The sequence below is a fragment of the Lissotriton vulgaris genome, chromosome 11, assembly GCF_964263255.1.
Source record: "Lissotriton vulgaris chromosome 11, aLisVul1.2, whole genome shotgun sequence".
NCBI lineage: Eukaryota > Metazoa > Chordata > Amphibia > Caudata > Salamandridae > Lissotriton > Lissotriton vulgaris.
In genome coordinates this window covers 278,299,839-278,325,840 of record NC_141699.1, presented here as the reverse complement: position 1 = coordinate 278,325,840, position 26,002 = coordinate 278,299,839, and the positions used below count along the sequence as shown (strand labels likewise).

Here is a 26,002-nt window from a genome sequence, read left to right as displayed (position 1 = left end):
GTCAGTCAGTCTCTCTCTGTTTGTCTCTCTCTCTGTCAGTCTCTCTCTCTCTCTGTCAGTCTCTCTTTCTGTCAGTCAGTCTCTCTCTGTCAGTCAGTTAGTTTCTCGCTCTTTCTGTCAGTCTCTCTCTCAGTCAGTCAGTCTCTCTCTCTATGTCAGTCTCTCTCTCTGTCAGTCTCTCTTTCAGTCAGTCAGTCTCTCTGTCAGTCTCTCTCTCTTTCACTCTCTGTCTCTCTCAGTCCATCTCTCTCTCTATCTCTCTCTGTCAGCCACTCTCTCTTTCTCAGTCAGTCAGCCTGTCTCTCTCCCTCAGTCAGTCTCTCTCTCTCTCTCTCTCTCTCTCTCTCTCTCTGTCAGTCAGTCTCTCTGTCAGTCAGTCTCTGCCAGTCTCTCTGTCAGTCAGTCTATCTCAGTCAGTCTCTCTCTCTCTGTCAGTCTCTCTTTCTGTCAGTCAGTCAGTCTCTCTCTGTCAGTCAGTCAGTCTCTCTCGGTCAGTCAGTCTCTCTTTGTCAGCCAGTCTTTTTCTGTCAGTCTCTCTCTCAGTCAGTCAGTCTCTCTCTGAGTGTTCTTTTCGGAGGCTGTCAGGTAATCTGTTCCAGATCTGTGAATGATAGACGAGAAGGCTCTGCCTCCTACAGATGACAGGCGAGAGCGGGGGCAGACTAGCATCCTGGCTTCCGAGGATCGGAGTGCTCTGGTAGGGGCATAGTTGGTTAAACTGTTTCTGATGTATATCGGTGCCTTGCCATAGATGGCTTTATGTGCAATACAGAGGCCCTTGAATTTTATCCTCTGTCTAATAGGGAGCCAGTGAAGTTGGTGCAGAAGGGGGGAGGCATGAGTGCGACGTGGGACTTTAAACACAAGCCGAGCTGCGTCGTTCATGGTGGTCTGGAGTCTGGACAGTTGATAGTCTGGGAGTCCTAGGTAAAGCGAGTTACCATAGTCCAGTCTGGCTATGATAAGTGCTACCACAACTCGTTTGAGGGTCTTGAAGGTAAGCAGAGGGGCCAGTTTACGCAACTGCCTTATTATGTTTGAGCAGACCCCTACTGTGGTCGATACCTGTAGGGCCATGGTTAGTCTGTTGTCGATTTTTATTCCCAAGCTTTTAACTGCTGTGGCTGGCTCGGGATATTTGCCCAGCTCGGGTGGCCAGAAAAGATTGTTCCAGGGATTGGCGTCATTGGTGACAGCTAATACCTCTGTCTTGTCCGGGTTGATCTTAAGGAGGTTGGCCGACATCCAGTTTATTGTGAATTTCAGGATGTTCTGTACTTTATGGTGCGCTGGTGTGGAGTTATCAATCCGAATGATGATTTGGGTATCATCTGCGTAATTGTATATTTGGCACTCCAGCTGATTGATGTGCGGCTATCAGGGGCTGAAGGTAAACATTAAATAAGAGGGAGGACAGTGCGGATCCCTGAGGGACTCCACATGGAAGGGTGCCCGAGTGACCTGGACACTGCATCACCCAACTGCAGAGCGATCTTTCAGAAAGGATGTGAGCCATGTCATAGCTATGCCCTGCACCCCGAAGTCAGACATCCGCGACAAGAGCAGCTCGTGGTTCACTGTATCAAAAGCCGCAGATAGGTCTAACGAGATCAGGGCGCAGGGATCCTTTGAATCCGCCCTCAGTCTCAGACCATCTAGAACTGCTAACATCACTAGTTCAGTACTGTGATGCGGCCGGAAACCAGCCTGATTGAATTGCAGGAGATTGTTAGCCTCTAGATGATGTGCGAGTGAGGCGAGTACATGCTGTTCAAGGACTTTGGCGAGGAAAGGGAGCTGGGATATGGGCCGAACGTTCTTCAGGTTTTTAGTATCGGCCCCAGGTTTTTTCAAGAGGGGGATCACACGCGCCTCCTTGAAGTCACTCGGGACCACTCCTGTTTCAAGAGACATGTTCAGGAGTGATAGGGTCTCGCCTTCGATCTCGGGGAGGGCCATCTTGTAGATCCTGGGTGGGCAAGGGTCGGCTGGGGAGCCGGACTTCACGCGTCCGAAGAGCGGCACCAAGGCCTTGTGCGCAAGCGGGGGAAATGAAGTAAGAGCTAATTCGTAGGGAGGGCCGATGGAGACTGGATTTAGCGGGCATATAAGCTTAGGAGTGTTCTCAATTGCTGTCAAAAGGTCCTCCACTTTGGAGGTAAAGAAGGTTTGGAACTTATCGCAGTCAGTGTTGAAGGAAGGCTTCTGCTCTTTGACCTGTCGAAGTTCTTTCAGGACTTTAAACGTTTCTTCCTGCGTGTTAGAAGCCGATGCAATTTTATTTTCATAAAAGGCCGCTTTCCCAGTTTGTATTGCGTTTTTATATGTAGAAAATACTTCAAGATAGTGTGAAAGGGCGGTAGGGTCATGTGCTTTTTGCCAGGCACTTTCCCCTTGGCGAAGCTGTTGTTTTAAACTGCGTAGGTTTGCATTGAACCACAGGGCCCCCTTCCCCTTTTCTATGATCCTTTCCCTGTGTGCAGGTGCTAATATGTTAATAGCACTATTAAGTCTTTCTGCCAGGGCGCTATTTTTTGCATCAATGTCTCCAGGTGGGTAGTTTGGCGGGCTAGACTTTTTAAGGGCAGGGGCAAGATCATCTGCACTAATTTTATTCCAGCTTCTAATTGCTCGCCAGCTGGGAGATGGTCGAAGTCCTGGTTTAGGGGGTTGGATGGTGCCATAAATGATTAGGTGATCGGACCATAAACAGGGTCTGATGACTGGGGGGCCAATAAGAGGCAGTGAGGCCCACACTAGATCCAGTGTGTGACCTTTTACATGGGTGGGGCCGGTGACGAATTGACTCAGTCCCAGAGCAGTCAACGCCTCGTCTAAGAGGTTGGCTTGACTCTCTTTGGGAGATACTTCTCAATGGAAGTTAAAATCGCCCAATATAAGTAGGCATTGATAGCGGGAGCAAAGGTCGTGTGCCAGCTCCGTCAACCAGTTAACGAACTTGGGTGGTATTTTCGGGGGACGGTACACAACCAGGGCGGCGACACACACTGAGGCAGAGTGGAGTTTGACCCCTAATACTTCCGCCCCTTCGATGTTTTCCGCGAGCTGGGTCTCCGCCTTCAGAGAGTTTTTATACAGCATGGCCACCCCCACTCCCCCACCCCCCCACGTGTGCTGCCTGGCCTGTTGTGGTAAAGGGCCGCGGGTTCTCTCTCTCTCTGTCTCTCTCAGTCCATCTCTCGTTCATCTAGTCCCTGGTCCCCACTTTTTTGGCCCTCATCCCTTGGTTCTCCACCGGCCCCTTCTACCTCAGTCAAAACATTAGGCCTTAAACTCAATTCCCAGCTCACTCTTAGGTTAGTTCTGTGGTGTCCTCTTCCTTTGTGTCACTACGCACCATACGCAAGGTATCCCGCTTCTTTTCCTTTGATGCCTTGAAATTGATCACATTGGCGATGGTAATCTCCTGCCTGGATTATGGCAACGCTCTATATGCAAGTATACCAGCATATAGCTTAAGGCGTCTGCAGTTGATCCAGAACCAGGCGGCGCGCCTGGTGTTCAATCTGCCAAAATCCCACCACGTAACCCCTCTCCTAAAGTCCCTACATTGGCTCCCTGTCCGTGAACGTGTCCAGTTTAAGCTTGCTTCCATCATCTTTCAAGCACGATTGGGCACGGCTCCGGCTTTCATTTCATCAGAAATCATTCCCTATGTCCCTACTAGGGAACTGCGCTCATCTACTCAATCCCTTCTTACAGTCTCTCGCTTTCGGAGGAAGAAATGGGGAGGATCGAAATTTGCGACCCTGGCACCAGTCCTATGGAACTCCCTGCCTCTAGAGCTTAGAGCCCTACCTCTTTACCCTCAATTCCGAAAACAGCTCAAAGCTTATCTATTTGCGAAATCTTTTAATTAGTTCACTTGCGGTTTCGGTCTTCCTTCCTACCTAATGTCTGTTATTCCCACCCAGGGGGTCTGTCTGTTGCAGAGCCATGAAACCGCTGGTGAAAGTGCGCTATACAAATAATTTTAAACTCAAACTCAACTCAAACTCTCACTCTTTCTCTCTCTGTCATCACTCTCTCTTTCTCAGTCAGTCAGCCTATCTCTCTCCCTCAGTCAGTCAGTCTCTCTCTCTCTTTGTCAGTGAGTCTCTGCCAGTCAGTCAGTTTCTCTCTGTCAGTCAGTCTCTCTGTCAGTCAGTCTCTCTCTCTGTCAGTCAGTCTCTATGTTAGCCTCTCTCTCTCTCTCTCTCTGTCAGTCAGTCAGTCTCTCTCAGTCAGTAAGTCTCTCGGTCAGTCAGTCTCTCTCTCGATTTTTTCCACTCTCTCGCCACTGTTTTTCTCTCTCCACTCTCTCTCTCTCTCTCCCTCTCTCCCTCTCCACTCTCTCTCTACTGTCTTTCTTTCTCCACTCTCTCTCTCTCTCCCCTCTCTCTCTCTCTCTCTCTCTCTCTCTCGCTCTATCTACTCTCTCTCCACTGTCTTTCTCTCTTAACTCTCTCTCCACTCTCTCTCTCGGAACTCTCTCTCCACTCTCTCTCTCGGACATAGAGTGTAGTAGCATAGAGTGTAGTGACGTAGAATAGAGGGGCATAGAGTGGAGTGGCATAGAATGAAGTGGTGTGCATTGTAATAGTGTACAGTGGAGTGACATAACATTGAGTGGCGTACACTGGAAGTGCAGTGGTGTACACTGAAGTTGCGTACAGTATCATGGTATACAGTACAATAGCCTAGAGTGCAGTTGCATACAGTGGACATCGTACAGTGGAGTAGTGTAGATTAGAGAGGCGTATACTTGAGTGGCGTAGACTAGAATGTCATAGAAAGAAGTGGTGTAGAATGTAATATCATACAGTGGAGTGGAGTAGAGTGACGTGGCATACAGTGGATTAACTTGGAGTGGATAGCGTAGAGTGGAGTGGCATATAGTAGTGATGGAGAGTGGAGTAGGGTAGAGTATATCAGCATAGAGTACAGTTGATAGAGTGGAATAGCGTAAAGTGGAGATTTTTAGAGCATAGTTGCATAAATTGGGGTACAGTGGAATAGGGTACAGTGGAGCGGCAAAGAGTGGAGTGGTGTAGAATGGAAAGTGGTTGAATGTAATAGCGTACAGTGGAGTAGTATAGAGCATAGTGACGTAGAGTGGAGTGGCATATAATGGAGAGAGGTACATTATAGTGGCATGCAGTAGAATAGCGTAGAGGGGAGTGCCGTGGAGTAGTGTAGAGTGGAGTGTCAGGAGTGAAGTTGCGTGCAGTGGAGTGGTGTATAGTAGAGTGGCGTAGAATGGAGAGGCATATAGAGGAGTCATGTAGAGTGGAGTGGGTTACCATTGAGTAGGGTGTCGTATAGTGGAGTTGTGTACAGTGGAATAGTGCAGAGTGGATTGGCATACAGGGTAGTAGCGCACAGTGAAGTGGCGTAGTCTGGAGTGTCGTAGAGTGAAGCGACATACAATAGAATAGCATATAATGGAATGGTGTACAGTGCAGTGGCGTAGAGTGGAGTGTGATAGAGTGGACTAGCATACAGTAGAATAGCGTAGAGTAGAGTGGCACAGACTGGAGTAGGATTGAGTGGCGTACAGTGGAGTGCTGTAGGGTGGAATACCATAGAGCGGAGTGTTGTAGAGAGGAGTGGGTTAGAGTGGAGTGGGGTACCCTGTAGTGGTGTACAGTGTAATAGTGTATTGTGGAGCGGCATGGAGTGGTGTACAGTGGAGTGGCACAGAGTGGAGTGGAGTGGCGTGCAGTGGAGTAGCGTAGATTGGAGCATTGCAGAGTGGAATAACATTGAGTTTAGTGCTGCACATTGTAGTGACACAGAGTGGACTGGCATATAGTGGAGTAGGGTAAAGTGGAATGTTGTACAGTGGAATAGCGTAGTGTGTAGTCGCGTACAGTGTAGTAAAGTGTAGTGGCATGGAGTCGCGTAGAATGGAGTAGTTTACAGTGTAAAAGCATACATTGGATTGTAGTAGAGTGGAGTGGCATATAGTGGATTGATGTACACTGGAGTAGCATACAGGTCAGTGGTTTGCATTGCATTGAAGTTGCATAAAATGGCATGGCATAGAGTAGAATAGCATAGAGCATAATTTGGTAGAGTGAAGTTGCGTACAGAGGAATAGAGCGCATTGGAATAATTTGAAGTGGAGGGGTGTACCGTGGAGTGGTGTAGATTTGAGTGTTAGAATGAAGTGGCATAGAGTGTAATAGCTTACAGTGGAGTGGTGTAGACTGTAGTGGCATAGTGTAGGGGGATTACTGTGGAGTTGCGTACAGTATATTAGCGTAGAGTGGAGTGGCATACGGTGAAATGGCATAGAGTGGAGTTTGGTTATTGAAACAGACGTAGCATTAAAGTGTGTGAGCGGATTTAGATGTATTCTGTCAGAAATATACATTATGAGGTGTATATGGGAATTTCTGGTAGTATGTGTGAATAGTGTAAGTAGTGTTAAAGTTATATATTGTAAAAAATGTAGTTATATATTTTGTCTCGGTATACCGTGGTGAGTTCGTGGTATACCACGATAATGCGGATGAGAAATTAGTAGGTGATTAGTTAATGGCTGTGTTTACCAAATGTAAAAGGCAGTCAAGTAGGTTTTAGAATAGTTTGGCTGCTTTCTGAATTTTGCTGCGTTCTGGATTATGGTCTTATATATATTGGAGCAGCAGTTACTGCTGCCAGGTGTGTTAGTGGCCACTACTGCTCAATTATGGCTGTCTTACCTTGAAAAAGAAGACTGGATGCCCATTTTACTTCCCAGCATTAAAGTCTGGGTGACCCTGTTTGCTTTCTAACACAAAGGGGCAGAAAGTATCTTGGGTGCTGCAGGGACAGTGGCACAAGGGCCCACTGCACCCTTGCCAGAGGTGATTTGAGTCTCAGAGCAATGGCATACAGAAGGGGAAAATTAAATCAGAGAAGACACCTTTGTTCTGCCTCAGAGACATGGCATAGAGGGGGGTGTGGCAAGGTGGGAGTCTAAGGGGAGACTGCCCTTTTACCCCAAGGCAGTAGCTATTATTAATGAAAGAGGTGACGCTCACTGGTGCCCAGGGGTCTGAGGGGCCCACTGCATCACAACTATGACTGTCTCACTTTAAAAAAACAGAGGCATGGGAGATTATTTTCCTTTCTAGCATTAGGACTGAAGGCATGCTTGCATAAAAAGGGAGACAACATATAGGAGCTCTATCTTCCCTGATAGTGACAGGGACATGTTTCAAGATTGAAGTGATGGCTAGGCATGGCTAGGCATGTTGGGGAACGGGCGGAGTAGGCAGAGGAGTTAGTCTGCTACTGAAGACTGCAGTTGTCATTAGTGCAGCAGGTGTAGTGGCATTGGGGTCCAGGGGAGTGTGAGAGGCTCATAACATTCCAGTTATAGTGAGCAGTAGTTTTGGGTCAATAACCGTTTTTGTTGATGAATCTTCTGTTTTATGTGTCATATTTAGTGTGGTTTATGAGTTATGGAAAACTAACTCCTGAAATGATCTCATAAGCCCAGCCCTCTGGGCTCAGCCATGTCCCTCCCGCTCCCCCAATCCTTGCCATAAAGTTTTGGAGGGGGGCCTGACGTCAAAACATATTGCTTAGTGGGGCTCAGAGCAAAAACGTTTGAAGATCTTTGCTCTGTGGTAATGCAGCTGCCAAATGTCCACATCCCGCACAAGCGGTCTCTCTGGGGATGCACCATTTTTATAGATACAAACTTCAGTCAGCAGCGCTACCCATCATCCTAAAGAGACATGACACACGTGGGCTTTAGACAGCAGAACCATCTCTGATGTTATTTCTGATGTTAAATCTGTGAGAGAGGTGTTCTATGCACGGACAGTGGAAAGCAAAGCTTCCGATCATCAAAAAAAATATGACAGAGGAGATTTAAACAGAAACAACTAAGTGACCAGCAGATGGCTTAGCAGTACAGACTCTCATCTCACAGTGATATATTTGACCGGAGGTTTAGAAAGTATCATCATCCCGCATTCCAAATAAATACAAGAGGCAGGGACCTTAGACAGCAGAACTATCACTCACGTTTTAACTATGTGACAGACAAGTGGCTTAGCAGTACTGTCTCGCATGCTAAAAAAATGGCAACCAGAACTGAGACAGCAGCGCTATCCCTCATGCTAACAAGATGTGACAGACAGTGGCCTAAGACAGCAGGACTAGGTCTCATATTAGGAGAGATGTGATAGACAGAAGATATTCAGCAGCGGCCTACCAAGGAATACACATCTTTCAGATTCAGACCCTGAACAACAGCTTTCCCTATGGAAAGTAGTAGTACATTTAGGACTATGCCTTCAGGGGTTCACATGGTATCTCTGAGTTATACCCCCTGATACGCGTCTCTCACAGCTTTACACATGGGAAAGCAGAGATATCTCAGACTACACAGAACTCACAGGCTGACAATTGGGACATCAGAGCTACACCACATGATGCACGTCTCTCATCGCTTGACAGCTGGAACATCAGAGCTGTGTTTCACAATACACAGAACTCAGTCTGACACCTGGGAGAGCAGAGCTATACTACATGATGCACATCTCTCAAGGGTGGACCCCTGTGACAGAGGGGCTCTACCCCATGATACGCGGCTCTCACAGGATGACACCTGTAATGGAAGAGTTATACCCCATGATAAACGTCTCACAAAGGATGACACCCGTAATCGAAGAGTTGTACCCCATGATACGTGGCTCACACAGGATGACACCTGTGACAAAAGTATTATACCCCATGATACGCGGCTCACACAGGGTGACACCTGTAATGGAAGAGTCATACCCCATGATAAACGGCTCACAAAGGATGACACCCGTAATGGAAGAGTTGTATCCCATGATACGTGGCTCACACAGGGTGACACCTGTGACGGAAGAATTATAACCCATGATACTCGGCTCACACAGGGTGACACCTGTGATGGGAGACCTATACCCCATGATGCGCGGCTCACGCAGGATGACACCTGTGACGGAAGAGCTATACCCCATGATATGCGGCTCACACAGGATGACACCTGTGATAGAAGAGTTATACTCCATGATACATGGCTCACACAGGATGGCACCTGTGATGGAAGAGCTATACCCCATGATACGCAGCTCACACAGGATGACACCTGTGACGGAAGAGTTATACTCCATGATAGGTGGCTCACACAGGATGACACCTGTGACGGAAGAGCTATACCCCATGATACACGGCTCACACAGGATGACACCTGTGATGGAAGAGCAATACCCCATGATACGTGGCTCACAGAGGATGACACCTGTGATAGAAGAGCAATACACCATGATACGTGGCTCACACAGGATGACACCTGTGGCAGAAGAGTTATACCCCATGATACGTTGCTCACACAGGATGACACTTGTAATGGAAGAGCTATACCCCATGATAGATGGCTCACACAGGGTGACATCTCTGACGGAAGAGCTACCCCTCATGATAGACGGCTCTCACAGGCTGAGTACAACTGAGCAATAGGCAATGTTACAAAGTCATCATTTGGCACACTTGACAGCAGAGTTGTACTCTGTGATACGCAAATCTCACAGGCACACACCTTGGAGCCATACCCCATCTTACATGGAGTTCACTGAGGGTCAGCATGAGTGGTGAAAAACGCAGGTGATTAAGGCCTTTGGCTGACACTAAAACAAAGTCTGTGCCCTTCCCTCCCTAATATTCCTGGCACACCCCAAGGGGCAGGGAGGGAGTTGTGGTCTATAAGCTGCAGTGCAAACCTACAAACCAAGGAAACCTGTTTCTGCACAACGCCTTCCTGGTAGGACAAAGTGGCAGTGCTTAGAAACATGCCCACTATGACCATTAAGCACTACATATATCAAGGGGCCATTCCGTTCAGTCAGGAATCCCGAGGATCTAATTTGCGGTTTTGAACTACATGCATCTCATTACTTACTCAACAGTGCCAGCGCGGGCACCTCAAGATCCCTGTGGTCCTACCAGTGTGGGCACGCATTGCGGGGACAGACTGGTTCACCGCGGTCCTGCGTCCCTGATGAGCTCCATGATGAAAACCTTCTCTGTGTAGCTGTTCATCCCCACAGACACTATGGACGCTTGCCGAACGTCGAGCTGAGCTTCTCGCACTAGGCTCGTTACATATGACCATAGGCCCACTGGGGCTTCTGCCCCAGCCTTGCAGAGCATCCATCCTCTGGCTTGCAAATCCAGATTCTTTAGTCCCTACAAGGATCCACCTCTCCTTTCTTGTGTCGCTAAGTCCCACACCATTGGTTGAAACCTCAATAGCTGATGCAGTACACTACATGTATACACTATTAACACCTGTGGGCTATTTGAGTAACTCTGCCACGCGCCTGCCCCTTGCACCACCTTAAATGGAAATATTCACTTTTTATATATTGCCTAATATGTGTTTTGAATGATAGGTATGGAAACTAGGATCAGAGGAAGAAAGTAATGTTTTCAATATCATCGAATCTTGATCAAGCAGGGAAACCTGGATTAGAGCTCAAGTCTTCTGGTTCCTCAATAGGCACATTACTCCTAGTGTACGCCTCCTTGTAAAATGTTGCCGAAATGGTTGAAATGTATTGTGGTGTCCAAAAACTGGCAAGACTGCATCATGTCTTCCAGAAAAGTAAAGCTGTCTCTACCACACAACTGCAGAATGTCTATGAAATGACAAGCCATGAGGACAATTTTCTTCGACCGCTCTAGCCCACCTGGGGCACGTGCAGCTGAGATGAAGTGTCCACTTCACTACCCAATGTGGAAACTTGGAATTTGCGAAGAAAAAAAAAAATCCTCCTCGCCTCTAGAATTAAGGTCCCTTTGTTGGTCTGGCCAGTTAAAATGGAACTGAAATCCCACAGAAATCTGTAAATGATTGTGTGGGAACTGTTACTCTTGTGACAGTTCTGCACAGTAATGCTGCATACTTTATATTCGGAAAAATCTAAGTCTGCACATTTTTTCCTGCATAAACATTATAGTTCTTGGATTTCTTCATAGTTTATTTACACAACACAATTACGGAATATTTCCCCCCACGCCGCCTACAGCAAATTTAGCAGCATGTGGACATATAATTCTGCAACAATTACTTGCAAGCAATATATTTGCCATTGTCAAAATTGAGTACATAACTTTGGGAAGTCTGCAGTATTATGAGATGATGAATTACATCAGAAGAATGTAAGTTCACCCATCTTTAGTGATCAAGATACACACTATGAATGTGATGGGAGGCAGAGGAATTATGGCTGTTGGAGGTGGTATTTGCGTACTTGTGCCTTCACTGAAAATGTGGTCCAATAAAACAAGAGACAACACACACATCTCTGTGTTTACTGTCCACAGGTGGAGTTTCCTTTGGATGCCCTTCAAAAGTCCCCTGCCATCAAAGGCTGGTTCCGGCTCCTTCCCTTTGGAAACGTAGAGGAGGATGATGGGTAAGTGACACGACCTGAAAGACTGGTCCACTAAAATGTCATCAAAGAGGAGGCAGAAACGTGCCCAACCACAGTGAGTCGTTGTTATGGTTGAAAATTCCCTCATGAGATCCCCTAATCTATTGGACTAGCTGCCAAAGGTGGTAGTCTCACCCGGTGGGTTGTCCCAGATGCCATTCTCAGTCTCTCTCTGCATTCTTTCCACATGTCCTAAAAATATGGACTTCCTGGCGCCTGCAGCAACCCTTGACCTCCATGACTATAAAGAACGGCCGGTGTTTGGTTTTCTTTATCTGCATGTGGTTTATGTGTTTATGTGTAACTATCCATACATGCACATGTACGTATGTGTGCATATGTGCATGTTTGCTGAGAGGTTATTTGTCTTTGTGTGGTTTTTTATTTCATTGTCTTTATAACATCTCCAAGTAAGGAAACAAACGGAATTACAAATTCTAGTGCCTAAATGCTCCAAAAATGATATTCACTTCTTCAAGCAAATTTACTGGGCTCCTTCGGTTCTATCTTACTCCATAGCCCAACTACTCAAAGAAAATGCCATCATTGGACGGATAAAATTTGATCAAAGCCTAGACATATCCCAAATGTCCCCGTCATCCTTTCTCTTATTGTGCCACCTATGCATCTTCTCAAAGAGGGCACTGAGTTGTATACAAGCATGCCAAGAAGGTTAAGAGGCTTGAATCCATAGCTTACAAATTTCTCTTCTTGCAATCAAGAACAAATAGAGCATAAACTTTCTTTGCTTTGTGTTTAAACAAGGTCCCCCCACATCTTGTTGCCTTATCCTAAACATAATTAGGACAGTGCTTACCTCCATGGTGACACCCAGTGAGAAGGATATAGTCGTACCCACAGCAAGCCAAAATTCTTCTGACTTTGGACAGGTAGCGAACATATGCATGACGTCAGACATGTTACTTCCGCACCGTTTACAGATGGGGGTCACCATTGCCCTTATTATCGCCAGCCTTTTCGGAGTCCAGTAGACACTATAGAGAGTAAAGAAATGGTTCTTCCTTAATGCAAGAGGTGTAAATATCAAATAAAGTATACATAAAGATACTTTCCATAATTCTTCCAACTCGATATCCGGCAAGTAACTATCCCATTCAGAAAATGGAGCTCTTATCTTGTCATTAGCAGCAGTGAGTAGATAGTGGCACCACAGCGCTGCTTCCTTTTTCCTAAACCGGCAATCTTAGAGGTCCATTTCCATCTGGCTGGGTTCCATTCCTGTCCAATCTTGGCTCTTCAGCTGAGAATTCGCTTGATAGATTTTAAACCTAGAGATTCTCCCTTCAGTCCAATTACTCCATTTCCCAATTTAAGTGCCGTCCCTCATCTAACAGTTGCCCTATCTATTTAGCCCACACTGTGTAAGGGGGTCCGTAAGAGTATCCAACAAGCATTCCAGGGTGCCTGGGGAGTCCCAGATGGGAGACATCCTACTGTAGTATGCACTACACAAAAGTGATTTGACCTCGAACCAGGTTTTTGCTGCAGTTTGGAGACATTTTAATCTGACTTTCTTAAAATATTTAGGCGCTCCAAATTTGTAGGTAAAGCCCTCATCAGACAAACCCGAGATCATTGCTCTACATATGGCACCAATTAAGGTCTTGCCTGGACAAGATAATAACATTCTATTATTCTTGATCTGAAAAGCCCAACAATAAAGTGGGAAATCTGGAAGCCGTAAACACCCCTGCTCCAGCTTTCCTCCTCAATTTCTTCCAAGAAACGTGTGCTTGTGTTTTTGTGTACCCGTCTTCTTGTGTGTCTGTATTTTTTGCATAGCTGTATATTTGTTTGCATGTGTGTGTAAATGTTACGTTTCACCATCTTTATATGGATTCCTTGAAGCAATGTTTGCATTATAGCACTCCCCAAGTGTGTGTATGTGAGCATGGGAGTGTATTTGTTTGCATGCATCTGTCTGCATCTGTCTCAGTTTCTGACACGCTTTGCCTATCTACCTTTTTAAGTCTCACCTACCAGACAACGCCAGCTGTCTAGTTATAAAAGAACAATTGTGGGCTTACCAAAAAATGATAGGGGCCTTCAGCCCACACATTGCTTGCTGTTGGTTGACTTTATTGGCGCTCTCATTTGCTTGCTTCTTATTCTAGGACTTTCCTTGTCACAGCTTGTCAACCTTATGTTTGCCCCTCCAGTGCATCATGGCGTCTTTTCAATCTTTCAGATTGACCGGCTTCTATCCTCCCACTGCTCACTTTTAAGGAACTACTTTTTTCTTTTTGCATAAGAACGCCATGAGAATAGGTGTGTTATCCAGCCCTCCCCATAGTGTTACTCCCCCCTGCTAAATGCCCCATATACTCCGCGTTACTGCCTCCCTCATTATGCAAGCCCTCCCATGCCTCGCCGATGCCAATCTCCCTTCCTCCCCGTGCTCCCTGATGTTTTCTTGGTAGTGTGCTTCTCTCCCGGCTCATTTGTTGCTCTCCCTCATCTACTGTGTCCCCCTCTCCTGCCAGGGGCCAAGCAGATCTGAAGTTCAGGGCGGGGGTATGGGGCGGTCTAACAAATTAATCAAAGGGGGTGTAGAGTTGGCGCTCTAGCTGGCATGAGCAGCGTGATGACGCGGCACGCCCGCGGCCATACTGGGATGCGCGCGCATCCCGAGTAAAAGAGCGCGAGTGTGGGAGTCGGCAAGTTCAGCGGCTCGGCGCTCTCTGATGCCTATCATAGAATAAATAACGTAAACACAACAGCGGCTCCTGACTTCCTTTTTAGGGAAAGAGAAACATTACAATGGCGACGAGTGCGGGATTTACAAAGTGAAAAAAAAATCGAACCAGATGCAAGATCGACCACCGAGCCCTGGGCAGGAGCACAGACTGAGCAGCACTACGAGCTCAGCGAACCAAACATACCTCTAACCACTGGACAAGAACCTCAGAGAGCGTGGCAGAGCACACACACACACAAGGGAGCTCCACAGCCACTGAAGGAGGTGAGAGGGCACTGAAGGCGGGGATAAGGAAAAAAAAAAAAAGAGGACCCCACCAACATCACACCCCAAGGGCTGGAGAGCTGGCGACCCCGGGAAAAGGCAAAGGGGAAGACAATAAAAGCCCCCATAGACAGCCAAAGATACAGGAGGAGAACGACTCGCCAGGCAGCCCCAAGAGCCAAAGTGGGACTGAACCCCCAGAAAAGCGCGAAAGGATGTGTGCCCAAACTTCTTCGGCTATGGCACCGGTTCCGTTCCTACCCAAACCAGGGGAACCCCTCATGCGGTGGGAAGATTGGAGAGAATACATAGAGAACTTTATAGAAGTGCTGGAGGATGAAAACGAGGAGAAATTTACAAGCCAAAGAAAGAAACGAATACTACTGCTTAACCTAGGCCCGTAGGGGCTCAGGGTTTTCAAGAACTTGGTACCCAAGCAACGGGCAAGTACTGTTGATGACGTCTACGCCCACGCCATCGAGGAATTGAATGAACACTTTCGCCCGGCGGTCTGCGTCTCAATCGACAGATATCATTTCCAACAAAGGAAACAAGAGATAGGAGAATCAGTCGAGGAATACGTAGCGGCATTGAGGAAATTGGCCTCCACGTGCAGGTACGATGCATTCCAGGATGAGTTTATCAAAGATCAGATCGTGATGCACACCACGAGCAAAGCTGTGCAGGAGAAGTTATGGGCGAGCGGTGACGCCACACTGAAGGAAGTCATGGCGACGGTCAAGAAAGCGGAACTCGCAAAGCTCTGTGCCGAGGTGGCGAAAAAGGAGCCGGTGACCAGACCAATGGTGAACAGGATGGGCCCCGGAGAGACGGCAAGTACAAAGGCACGGCGCAGAAGAATCCGAACAGATGGCAAGGCAATCCGGGACCCCCAGGAAAACAGGCGGGAAATAACAAAAGGAGTTGTTACAGATGCGGAAGCATGGCGCATGAGGCTCACGACAGGAAGTGCCCGGCGTTTCGCGCCAAATGCCTGTTCTGCGGGATCGTAGGACACTACGAGAAGGTGTGCCGCAGGAAATCCACCAGGACCATGGTGAAGTTCGTAGACCAAGGGCAAGAGGACCAAGATGAAGACAACTACGAAGAAGAAGACACTGTGCTATGCATTTACGACCAGATACAGTGCATTGACACCAAGAGGTGAACCAAACCAGTGTTGGATATGACGATAGGAGGAGTGCCAACAAGCATAGTAGCGGACTCAGGCTCACCTTACACAATAGTCCAGAGGGCGGTATGGAACGAGACATTCACGCCGTCACTGGGCCCAGAACTGGAGCGACTGGACATTCGACCGGTCACGTACAACGGAGACCGCATACCCATGGCAGGGTTCAGACCATTGAAGTTCGAATTCAAGGGACGCACCGCCATCTGCAAACTGTACGTCTCGGAGAAGGGACCCTCAGTCTTGGGTTGGTTGGACCAAGGGGACTTGGGCATCAAACTAGACCCGGGAGGAAAGGTCCAGATACTACTCACCGAACAAGACAGTTGGCCGGACTTAGACCAGTGGAAGAAGAAATATCCCAAAGTATTCAGAGGCAAAGTGGGAAGACTAGAGAAGTTTACACACAAGATTGTACTCAAGGAAGGAGCGGTACCGGTATCGCACAAAGTGAGGAACGTACCCCTGGCCGTAAGAGATGCGGTGCAGGAAGAACTACGAGAACTAGAGAACAAGGACATAATCGAACCCATTAGGTGTGCAGAGTGGTTGGCACCACTGGTGGTGGTAATGAAACCCAGCAGTAAGGTAAGGCTGTGTGTTGACCTCCGCGAGCTCAACAAGAGCATTGTAGTGGAAAAGTTCCCCTTACCCCGCATCGAATAGATGTTAGCAAAAACACGGGGAATAAAGTGTATTCCACGATAGACTTAACTTCCGCATACCACCAGATCGCATTACATCCTGAGAGCAAGAGATTGACGTCCTTCATCACTCCCTTTGGGTGTTATCAGTTCTGTCGCATGCTGTTCGGACTGGCATCGGCTGCGGCAGTGTTCCAAAAATTGATGCACCAACTGTTCAAGAACATGGACGGCATCCAATACTTTCAGGATGATATCCTGGTCATGGGGCGAGACAGAATAGACCACGATGCCAAGCTGACCAAGGTCCTGAGTGTACTGGAGAAAAAAGGCCTGACGGCAGAGTGGAAAAAATGCCGCCTGGGCATGGAGTCAGTAACATACTTGGGGCATGAGATAGGGGTGCAAGGAATCAAACCAAAAACCGAGAATGTAAGAGCAATTTGTGACGCACCGCCCCCTGCCAACAGAGAAGACGTCAGATCCTTCTTAGGGATGGCGGAATACTATAGCAAATTCATCCAACATTTTGCAACAAAGACCCACCACATGCGGCAACTGACAAGAGAGAAGACGCCATTCAGATGGACAGAAGAAACACAGCAGGAGTTTGAGAGTGTAAAGAGAGACGTGGTGAATGCAGTACCCTTGCAAGGGTACGATCCCCAGGGACTAACGGTGCTCACGACAGACGCCAGCGACAAGGGACTTGGCGCAGTGTTGATGCAGGACAGAGGCCAAGGAGTGGTGGAAACGTTGAGTTTTGCATCACGCACACTGAGTGATACCGAGAAAAAATTCAGCGTCATAGAAAAGGAGATGCTGGCGGTAGTGTGGGCAATGGCAAGATTTCGACAATTTCTATGGGGCACACGGTTCCAGTTGAAAACGGATCACAAACCATTAGTAAAGGTACTAACCTCATGTGGACATGCCAGCGCCACGCCCAGAATAGCTAAGATGACGTTGAAGCTGCTGGAATACAGATACGACGTGGAGTATATCCTGGGCAGTCGAAATAAAGTAGCCGACTATTTGAGCAGAGCAGCAGCAATGGAGAAGGAAGCAGAGGACGGAGAAATTGGAGGAGAAATGGTGGCATTGACGGAGGACCAAGAAAGGGTCATCAGCAACCAAGAGTGGCACGAAGCCTATAAAGAGGATTGAGGCTTACAGGAGGTGAAGGAGTGCATAGTGAAGGGGTGGCCGGAGAAAAGACATATGGATGAAAATCTAAGGAAGTATTACCAAATCAGGGAAGAACTGTCTGTCTGCGACAAAGGAGTGTTTGTATACAGAGGAGATAAAGTCATCCCTCCAGCAGGAATTATCCCGAGGTTACTAGCGATACTCCATGAAGGACATCTGGGGATCGGAAAGATGAAATTACGGACTAAGCAGGGGTACTGGTGGCCGGGCTTGGACGTACAAGCGGAACGGTACGTCAGGGAATGTGCTCAGTACCAAGAAGCGGACAAAACACTCAAACCATTGAGGCCAGCGCTGGGGAAGTTCGAGTCCCCAAGGATCATATAAAATAAAGGAGGCCCCCTTATCTTCTGGGTCTGGGACCAGGGGAATAGTGGGAGGAAACACACAGGGTCCATTAGGGTGACCACAAAGGTGGTCTTACCAATATGTGGGTGCCCAAACTTTTTGCTCTTTTTGCTTAACCTTACCAAAAGTAGAACTATATGTTATTCGCATGACCATTAGCCATATTAATGTGTTGACCTATAGCTAGCTTAATGTCTCTCTACCATTGGAGGTTTTGACCTACTGTGAGATTGGTATTGCTGAATAAGGTTTGGGCACCCACATATTGGTAAGACCACCTTTGTGGTCACCCTAAGGGACCCTGTGTGTTTCCTCCCGAGTCCCCAAGGAACCATTGGGAAGAACTGTCCATTGACATCTTAGGCCCGATTTTGGATGGACAGGGTACCCAAAAGTACGTTTGTGTCCTCATAGACAGGTACTCTAAGTGGCCAGAAATGAAAGTGGCAGAAGTGATGGACATGGAGACAGTTGTAAAGTTCCTGAACGACACATTTGTAAGAGAAGGTATTCCCAAGTCCATACTAAGCGACAATGGGCCTCAGTTCACCTCGGAGAAGTGGACTAAATTCATGACGAGGAATGGAATTCTGTCCAAACACACGTCTATTTACCACCCGGCTGGGAATGGTCTAGTAGAACGTTTCAATAGAGCCGTGATGGGGTCGGTGCAGGCGGCCATAATGAGAAAGAAAGATTGGGAGAAGGAAATATGGAAAATGATATGGGCCTACCGGATCACACCTACGGGGACAGGATATGGCCCCTTCCAAATATTGAGGGGCCGAGACCCTTTTACGAGGGACAACAGAGTGGGGAAAGAAAAAACAGTGGCCAGCCAATGGTCCCCTGCAGTAGTTCATGCCAACCTGGAGAAAGCACAAGCTGTGTATGCCAAACATTACAACTTGCGCAAGAATGTGAGAGACACAGGACTGGAGAAAGGTGAATGGGTGAGAGTCAAGCTGGCGACATTACAAAGGAAGGGGGACAGCAAGTACAGTAAACCACTCCAAGTTAAGGAGGTGTACGACAGAGCTGCCTTATTGAGCGACGGAAACGTATGGTCCCAAGATAGAATGGCAAGATGCAATAGAATAGTAAGATGGGACGCTGACGAACAGGAACAGGAAAGAGCAGCAGAGTTTGAACAGGAAATGGAACTTTCCAACCAGGAGGTGGACAAAGATGCAGAGGGCTTGAATGAGGAGCAAGGCAGCAACGTTGGCCACCACGCGGAAGTGGAGAGGAGCATAAGGAGATCGACAGGGAGCCCAGCTGAACCGAGCCCAGGAGAAGGTAGTGGAGAGACTCAGGAGAGAGAGGACATTGCAACCCCGGTAAGACGCACCCGTGGAGGGAGAACAGTGGTGAGACCATCCAGGTTCCAGGACTACGACATGGGTGATGGACAATAGTTCTCAGTTTTGTCATATGTGTAAAAAGGGGAGATATGTAGAGTTGGCGCTCTAGCTGGCGTGAGCAGCGTGATGACGCGGCACGCCCGCGGCCATACTGGGATGCGCGCGCACCCCGAGTAAAAGAGCGAGAGTGTCGGAGCCGGCAAGTTCAATGGCTCGGCACTCTCTGATGCCTATCATAGAATAAATAACGTAAACACAACAGCGGCTCCTGTCTTCCTTTTAAGGGAAAGAGAAACATTACAGGGGGTGTGGCTAACACTTTAAAGAAGGGGCGGAGCAACCCTTAGAGCCAATACAAGAAAATAGAGTCCTAAATTGTGTATTTTAAACATATTGGTCAAACCTGATACGATTATAACAAACATGTTTTAGTGAATGTTGACAATGTTTGCAGGCTACCAACAAAGATATTTAAAAAGGCAATGAGCAATTTGACAATTAAAAGGCAGCCTCTACAGTTTTCAATGCAAATGCACTTTAGAACCTGTTTTACATCTTTAGCTCAATGAAACAGTTTTTTACATTTCTCTGAAAATTCCTTCTATGAAATGACAGTGAGCTGGTTAAATATTTTTAATTCTACCTTCACAAAGACACTTCTTTAACTCTTGATCAATGATGCGTTTTGCAGTTTACTCATCGGGACATTGTGACATGCGCTTGATTGATTTTACACATGTGTATTTGTCTCAGAATATTGAGATGGCTGTGTTACCATACCTGATTTTGAGATGTGTGACTGACAAGTCTTGGGTTTGATTCCTAATTCATCTTCCATCCCTTCTGAAATTGAAAATATGAGTGCCAATCGGTTGGCAATATTATCGCTTATTACTCTGGCAGGAATCTGTTCTATTCTAATAAAAAATAAAATAGCAGTTGTTAGCACCCCATATTGAGCAGTTCACATATGAGATGACTGAGCTACATCCATGCAGGAAGCCACCAAGCCAAAAGAACTGCCAAAATGTTAGTTGCCAGGAAATAACTTTGCAACAAATTATTTTCTTGTGTGCCAAGAATGCAAGTATTCCTTCAACCTCCAGAACAGATAGATTATGTGGCTGGTGTGCGGTGTCCCACAAAAAGATCACCCCAGCAGTAACAGAAATAGTACCTCTTAACAGCCTGCGTTGTACAGTAGTGCACACAACAGTGTTTTCCTTGTTTAGTGCCTTTGCATTTCTAACCTATGATAGCCTGTACCCGAGTTATGCTGCTGTTGACAGACCCAGGCTTTATTGATAGCAGAATAAGGTTTCACAAGCATGTTGCTGCTAAATTTCCCCAGTTTGAAGAGACAGGGCACAGCGATGCAATGTCTAAACAATGAGAGTGTGGGTGTACTGTCTCTGCAGAAACACAACCCTGAGGAAAAACACGCGATGATTATGTTAAAGGAAATTCTGCAAATGTCTTGCAATGCACTCTGAGAAACTGATCATAGAGGTGCTTGCTTTAGGTGGCAGAGGTATGCCTCTGGTTAGACATAAAATATATGATCACGTTTCACAGAACTAATATATCTCTCAGTCTAACCAGAGGTCAGTCATCTGACAGCTATGCTATCCCTCAGGTGAAACACACAAGATGATGGACGGAATGTTGCACAATGGCAAAACATTCAACCCCAGTCACAGATCTGGGTTTAATCCATTGTTATTTTGCTCACCAAGCCACCCCAGTTCAGGCATGGCCATATGCAAATCAGTCTTGACCCTGTGCCTCATGGGAACAGTCCAGCCCGAACTGCCAAGCCATGTCTTTCCTGGACCGGAATCAAGCATCCTTGGACCGGTTTCTGGCTATCAGCCGTCTTCAGCCAGGATAGCTTGACTCCAGTGGATTAGTGAGCAAGGGACCCACATCTGGGCATACCCTTCCCACATAGGGTGAAAAGCAAAACACACAAGATTATGGATGGAATGTTGCACAATGGCAAAACATTCACCCCCAGTCACAGATCTGGGTTTAATCCATCGTTATTTTGCTCACCAAGTCACCCCAGTTCAGACATGGCCATATGCAAATCAGTCTTGACCCTGTGCCTCATGGGACCAGTCCAGCCCGAACTGCCAAGCCATGTCTTTCCTGGACCGGAATCAAGCATCCTAGGACCGGGTTCTGGCTATCAGCCGTCTTCAGCCAGGATAGCTTGACTCCAGTGGCTTAGTGAGCAAGGGACCCACGTCTGGGCATACCCTTCCCACATAGGGTGAAAAGCAAAACACACAAGATTATGGACGGAATGTTGCACAATGGCGAAACATTCACCCCCAGTCACAGATCTGGGTTTAATCCATCGTTATTTTGCTCACCAAGCCATCCCGGTTCAGACATGGCCATATGCAAATCAGTCTTGACCCTGTGCCTCATGGGAACAGTCCAGCCCGAACTGCCAAGCCATGTCTTTCCTGGACCGGAATCAAGCATCCTAGGACTGGTTTCTGGCTATCAGCCGTCCTCAGCCAGGATAGCTTGACTCCAGTGGCTTAGTGAGCAAGGGACCCACGTCTGGGCATACCCTTCCCACATAGGGTGAAAAGCAAAACACACAAGATGATGGACGGAATGTTGCACAATGGCAAAACATTCACCCCCAGTCACAGATCTGGGTTTAATCCATCGTTATTTTGCTCACCAAGCCACCCCAGTTCAGACATGGCCATATGCAAATCAGTCTTGACCCTGTGCCTCATGGGAACAGTCCAACCCGAACTGCCAAGCCATGTCTTTCCTGGACCGGAATCAAGCATCCTAGGACCGGTTTCTGGCTATCAGCCATCTTCAGCCAGGATAGCTTGACTGGGGTGAATGTATGACATTGTTCTGAATTCTGTCCATCAACTATTGTTTTTGCATTTGTCACCCCAAGTGGGATGGGTATGCTCAGACGTGAGTCCCATGCTCTCCAACCCACTGGAGTCAAGCTATTCTGGCTGAAGACGGCTTATAGCCAGAAACCGGTCCTAGGATGCTTGATTCCGGTCCAGGAAAGACATGGCTTGGTAGTTCGGGCTTGACTGTTCCCATGAGGCACCGGGTCAAGGCTGATTTGCATATGGCCATGTCTGAACTGGGGTGGTGTGGAGTGCAAAAAAACGATGGATTTAGGCCCAGATCTCTGTATTGGAGTGAATGTATGACATTGTTCTGCATTCTGTCCATCAACTATTGTTTTTGCACTTGTCACCCCTGAGTGGGATGGGTATGCTCAGACGTGAGTCCCATGCTCTCCACACCACAGGAGTCAAGCTATCCTGGCTGAAGATGGCTGATAGCCAGAAACCGGTCCTAGGATGCTTGATTCTGGTCCAGGAAAGACATGGCTTGGCAGTTCGGGCTGGACTGTTCCCACAAGGCACAGGGTCAAGGCTGATTTGCATATGGCCATGTCTGATCTGGGGTGGGGTGGAGTTTTTAAAAAACGATGGATTTAGGCCCAGATCTCTGTACTGGGGTGAATGTATGACATTGTTCTGCATTCTGTCCATCAACTATTGTTTTTGCATTTGTCACACCGAGTGGGATGGGTATGCTCAGACGTGAGTCCCATGCTCTCCACACCACTGGAGTCAAGCTATCCTGGCTGAAGGCGGCTGATCGCCAGAAACCCGTCCTAGGATGCTTGATTCCGGTCCAGGAAAGACATGGCTTGGCAGTTAGGGCTGGACTGTTCCCATGAGGCACAGGGTCAAGGATGATTTGCATATGGCCATGTCTGAACTGGGGTGGTGTGGAGTGCAAAAAAACGGTGGATTTAGGCCCAGATCTCTGTACTGGGGTGAATGTATGACATTGTTCTGCATTCTGTCCATCAACTATTGTTTTTTCATTTGTCACCCCGAGTGGGATGGGTATGCTCAGACGTGAGTCCCATGCTTTCCACACCGCTGGAGTCAAGCTATCCTGGCTGAAGACGGCTGATAGCCAGAAACCGGTCCTAGGATGCTTGATTCCGGTCCAGGAAAGACATGGCTTGGCAGTTCGGGCTGGACTGTTCCCACAAGGCACAAGGTCAAGGCTGATTTGCATATGGTCATGTCTGAACTGGGGTGGTGTGGAATGCAAAAAAACGATGGATTTAGGCCCAGATCTCTGTATTGGAGTAAATGTATGACATTGTTCTGCATTCTGTCCATCAACTATTGTTTTTGCATCCCTCGAGTGACAGCACTTCTTCACCATAGGACAAGAGCCACCATCCATGATTTCTGCTTGATGTCTTCTAAAAGTGACACCTTCCCTGTGTTTATTGCCTGAGGGCACTCCCTAAATATAGGTTGAGTTGATACAAACACCGTAAGGCATCTTGGCACAGAACTGACTAACCTTCAGAAAAGATAATCATTAAATAGATGAATTTTAAGAGCCTTCCTAAACACAGAATCCCCCTCTATTTTGAGCAGGGCAAGAAGGAGTGCATTCCAAATGGAAGAAGCATCAAAAAAACATGTACCTAAACCTCTACTATCCACACCCCCTCAAGCCCTACCCCCCATTGAGCCTTTCTAAATTGAGGGTCTGATAGCAGGAGTGAAGAGACAAAATTAATGGAATTCTTAAACTTGGAATAAAGCATATAGCAGCATGGCGCTTATATCATAATAGGCTTTGTAGGCAAAATACCTTATAATGGATTTTTCTGCAAACTGGCAACTAGTGCAGCTTATGACAAACCTCAGAGAACCTATCAAATTTCCTGAAGTTAATAACAAGTCATGCTGCTATATTCTGGACACCTTGAACCTTGGAAACTTCAACACCCGAGGTACCTTGCTCAAAAACTTGAGTTATCTGCTGGCTGTAGATATTCTAGAAGATCAAGCACCTTACTGCTGAAACCACAGAAATGCTATAAAGTAAAAACTTAGAATTGAGGCTTCTTGGGTATTGCCCCGAGAATCTGGAACTCCCTTCCCCCTGAAATCAGACTGATCCCCTCAACCTTATTATTTAAAAAGGAAGTCAAACAGTTACTAATGAACATATTTTTGTATTTAAGGCTCATGTTCTCTATTAACCGGTCACACTAGGCCATCTTTGCTATACCCGTATAAAGTATTGGATTTTATGGGATCATGTATATTTATATTTAGTGGGTGGGCTAGTCTCTGTTTTGGCCTCCTGTTGGGATTTACCCTTCCTGTTTCGCTCTTGCTTTTGTTATTTGTTTTACTGTTTTTTCCTTCCTGAACGCTTGTAAAGCGCTCCGACACCCTCTTGGGTCACGTTTGTGCTATATAAAACTTTCTAAATAAATAAAAATAAAATCTAATAACTGGTGGTCTTCAAGATATTTAGAATGCTAATGAGCAAGAACTTTTCAGCAAATTTAGTGACTGCTGGCGAAAGAAAGATGTACTATAGTTCGCTCAACCCGATGATCCTAGTTTGTTTTCTTCAAAAGGAGTTTGGACCCCGTTCTTACATCCACTAGTCACAATGCCGGATGAAAACAGGTGTTAAGGATGAAGGTTAAAGTAGGTGTAACTACCCAGATAAAGATTTTATAAGAGTCTGGACATACATCATCTACGCTATTAGAGGTTATAAAGGGACAGCAGTTCTACAGTTCAAACAACATCGAATATGGAGCTAAGAAAGTGCACAGAAATTACATGGCCTACCTTGGGTGGCGCAAACGCTGGGATTCCAGCAATTACGAGGTCTGAGAGTGCATCTAATTAAAAACAGTCTCTGTGGGAGGAAAAAGCCAAATGAATTTCAGAGTACAATAGTGCTTACAGCCCCCACAATACGCTTTGCTTAAACCAACAATTATCTGGGATCAGGAAAGCAAGTAGACTTTGGAGGACTTAGCATTAGTTAGAATCTTTGCGTAAATGATATGGAGGGAGGCATTTGCATGTGTTTGGGTTGCAGGACAGGTTTGTACATCTGTATGGGGTCAGAAATGTATTTGATGTACTGACCACAATCTTCTAGTGTACCCGCTTGAAGAAAATGGTATGGCGAGTGCAGCTCTGGCACTTGTTAGGATATTGTCTTTATATGCATGAAATGAACTATTAAGTCAATTTTGTTTCAGGAAAAAACAATATGAGGGGAGATTTCTTATCAAGATATCAGTTGTAGTGTACCAATGATGCCATCGAATGGTGGAGACTGAATGCGTACTTGGCTTGGTGAATGGTAAGGTTGGGTCTGCAGATGGCATCACCTGTGATTAATGGTTGAAAGGGGTGTAACGGACAACCCCTCCACCCTGGGGTGATAGGGCCCCCAGTCATCTAGACATGAAGAGTGATCTCCCTTGTCAGCTCGAGGGCATGAGTTTTGCAAGGTGCCCCCTCACCATTCCTTGCAGGGGGAGCCCTAAGGTAACCTTTGCCAACTGATGGTTGACTGAAACACGTGCAGCAGTGTGCTTGAGGAGGTGAGGGACTTATACTGGGGTGGTACACGATATGCTATTTACAGCAAAATGTACAATCATATGCCAAAGTCCAAGATGAGCTCAGCATTGAGGGTGAGTTTGTACTTAATTCAGTGTGTTCCTCCACCTATGGAACTCCACAATAGATTAATTTCAGTTGAACACTAGCGGTGGGCAATAAATTATTCTCCACCGGCAGAGTTCACGGAGCTTTGCCCACTCCGCGTTACGCTTGTAACGTGGAGTTCTAGCAAAACTCCGCCAACTGCCACGTGGTGGAAGTTTTTCTTGCGCTCAGCTTGCCAACATTTTATTGGTGAGCGAGAATTTGCAT

At 46.9% G+C, this 26,002-nt stretch overlaps 1 protein-coding gene across 1 annotated transcript in view; it reads left to right on the top strand.

Annotated features, from left to right (window-relative positions):
* RASAL1 (RAS protein activator like 1) overlaps window positions 1-26,002 on the top strand; it is an 871,242-nt gene that overhangs the window by 512,145 nt on the left and 333,095 nt on the right. Inside the window, exon 8 of the mRNA XM_086943242.1 lies at window positions 11,359-11,450. Within this exon, the coding sequence (XP_086799368.1) occupies window positions 11,359-11,450 (92 nt within the window). The remainder of the gene's footprint in view (window positions 1-11,358; window positions 11,451-26,002) is intronic.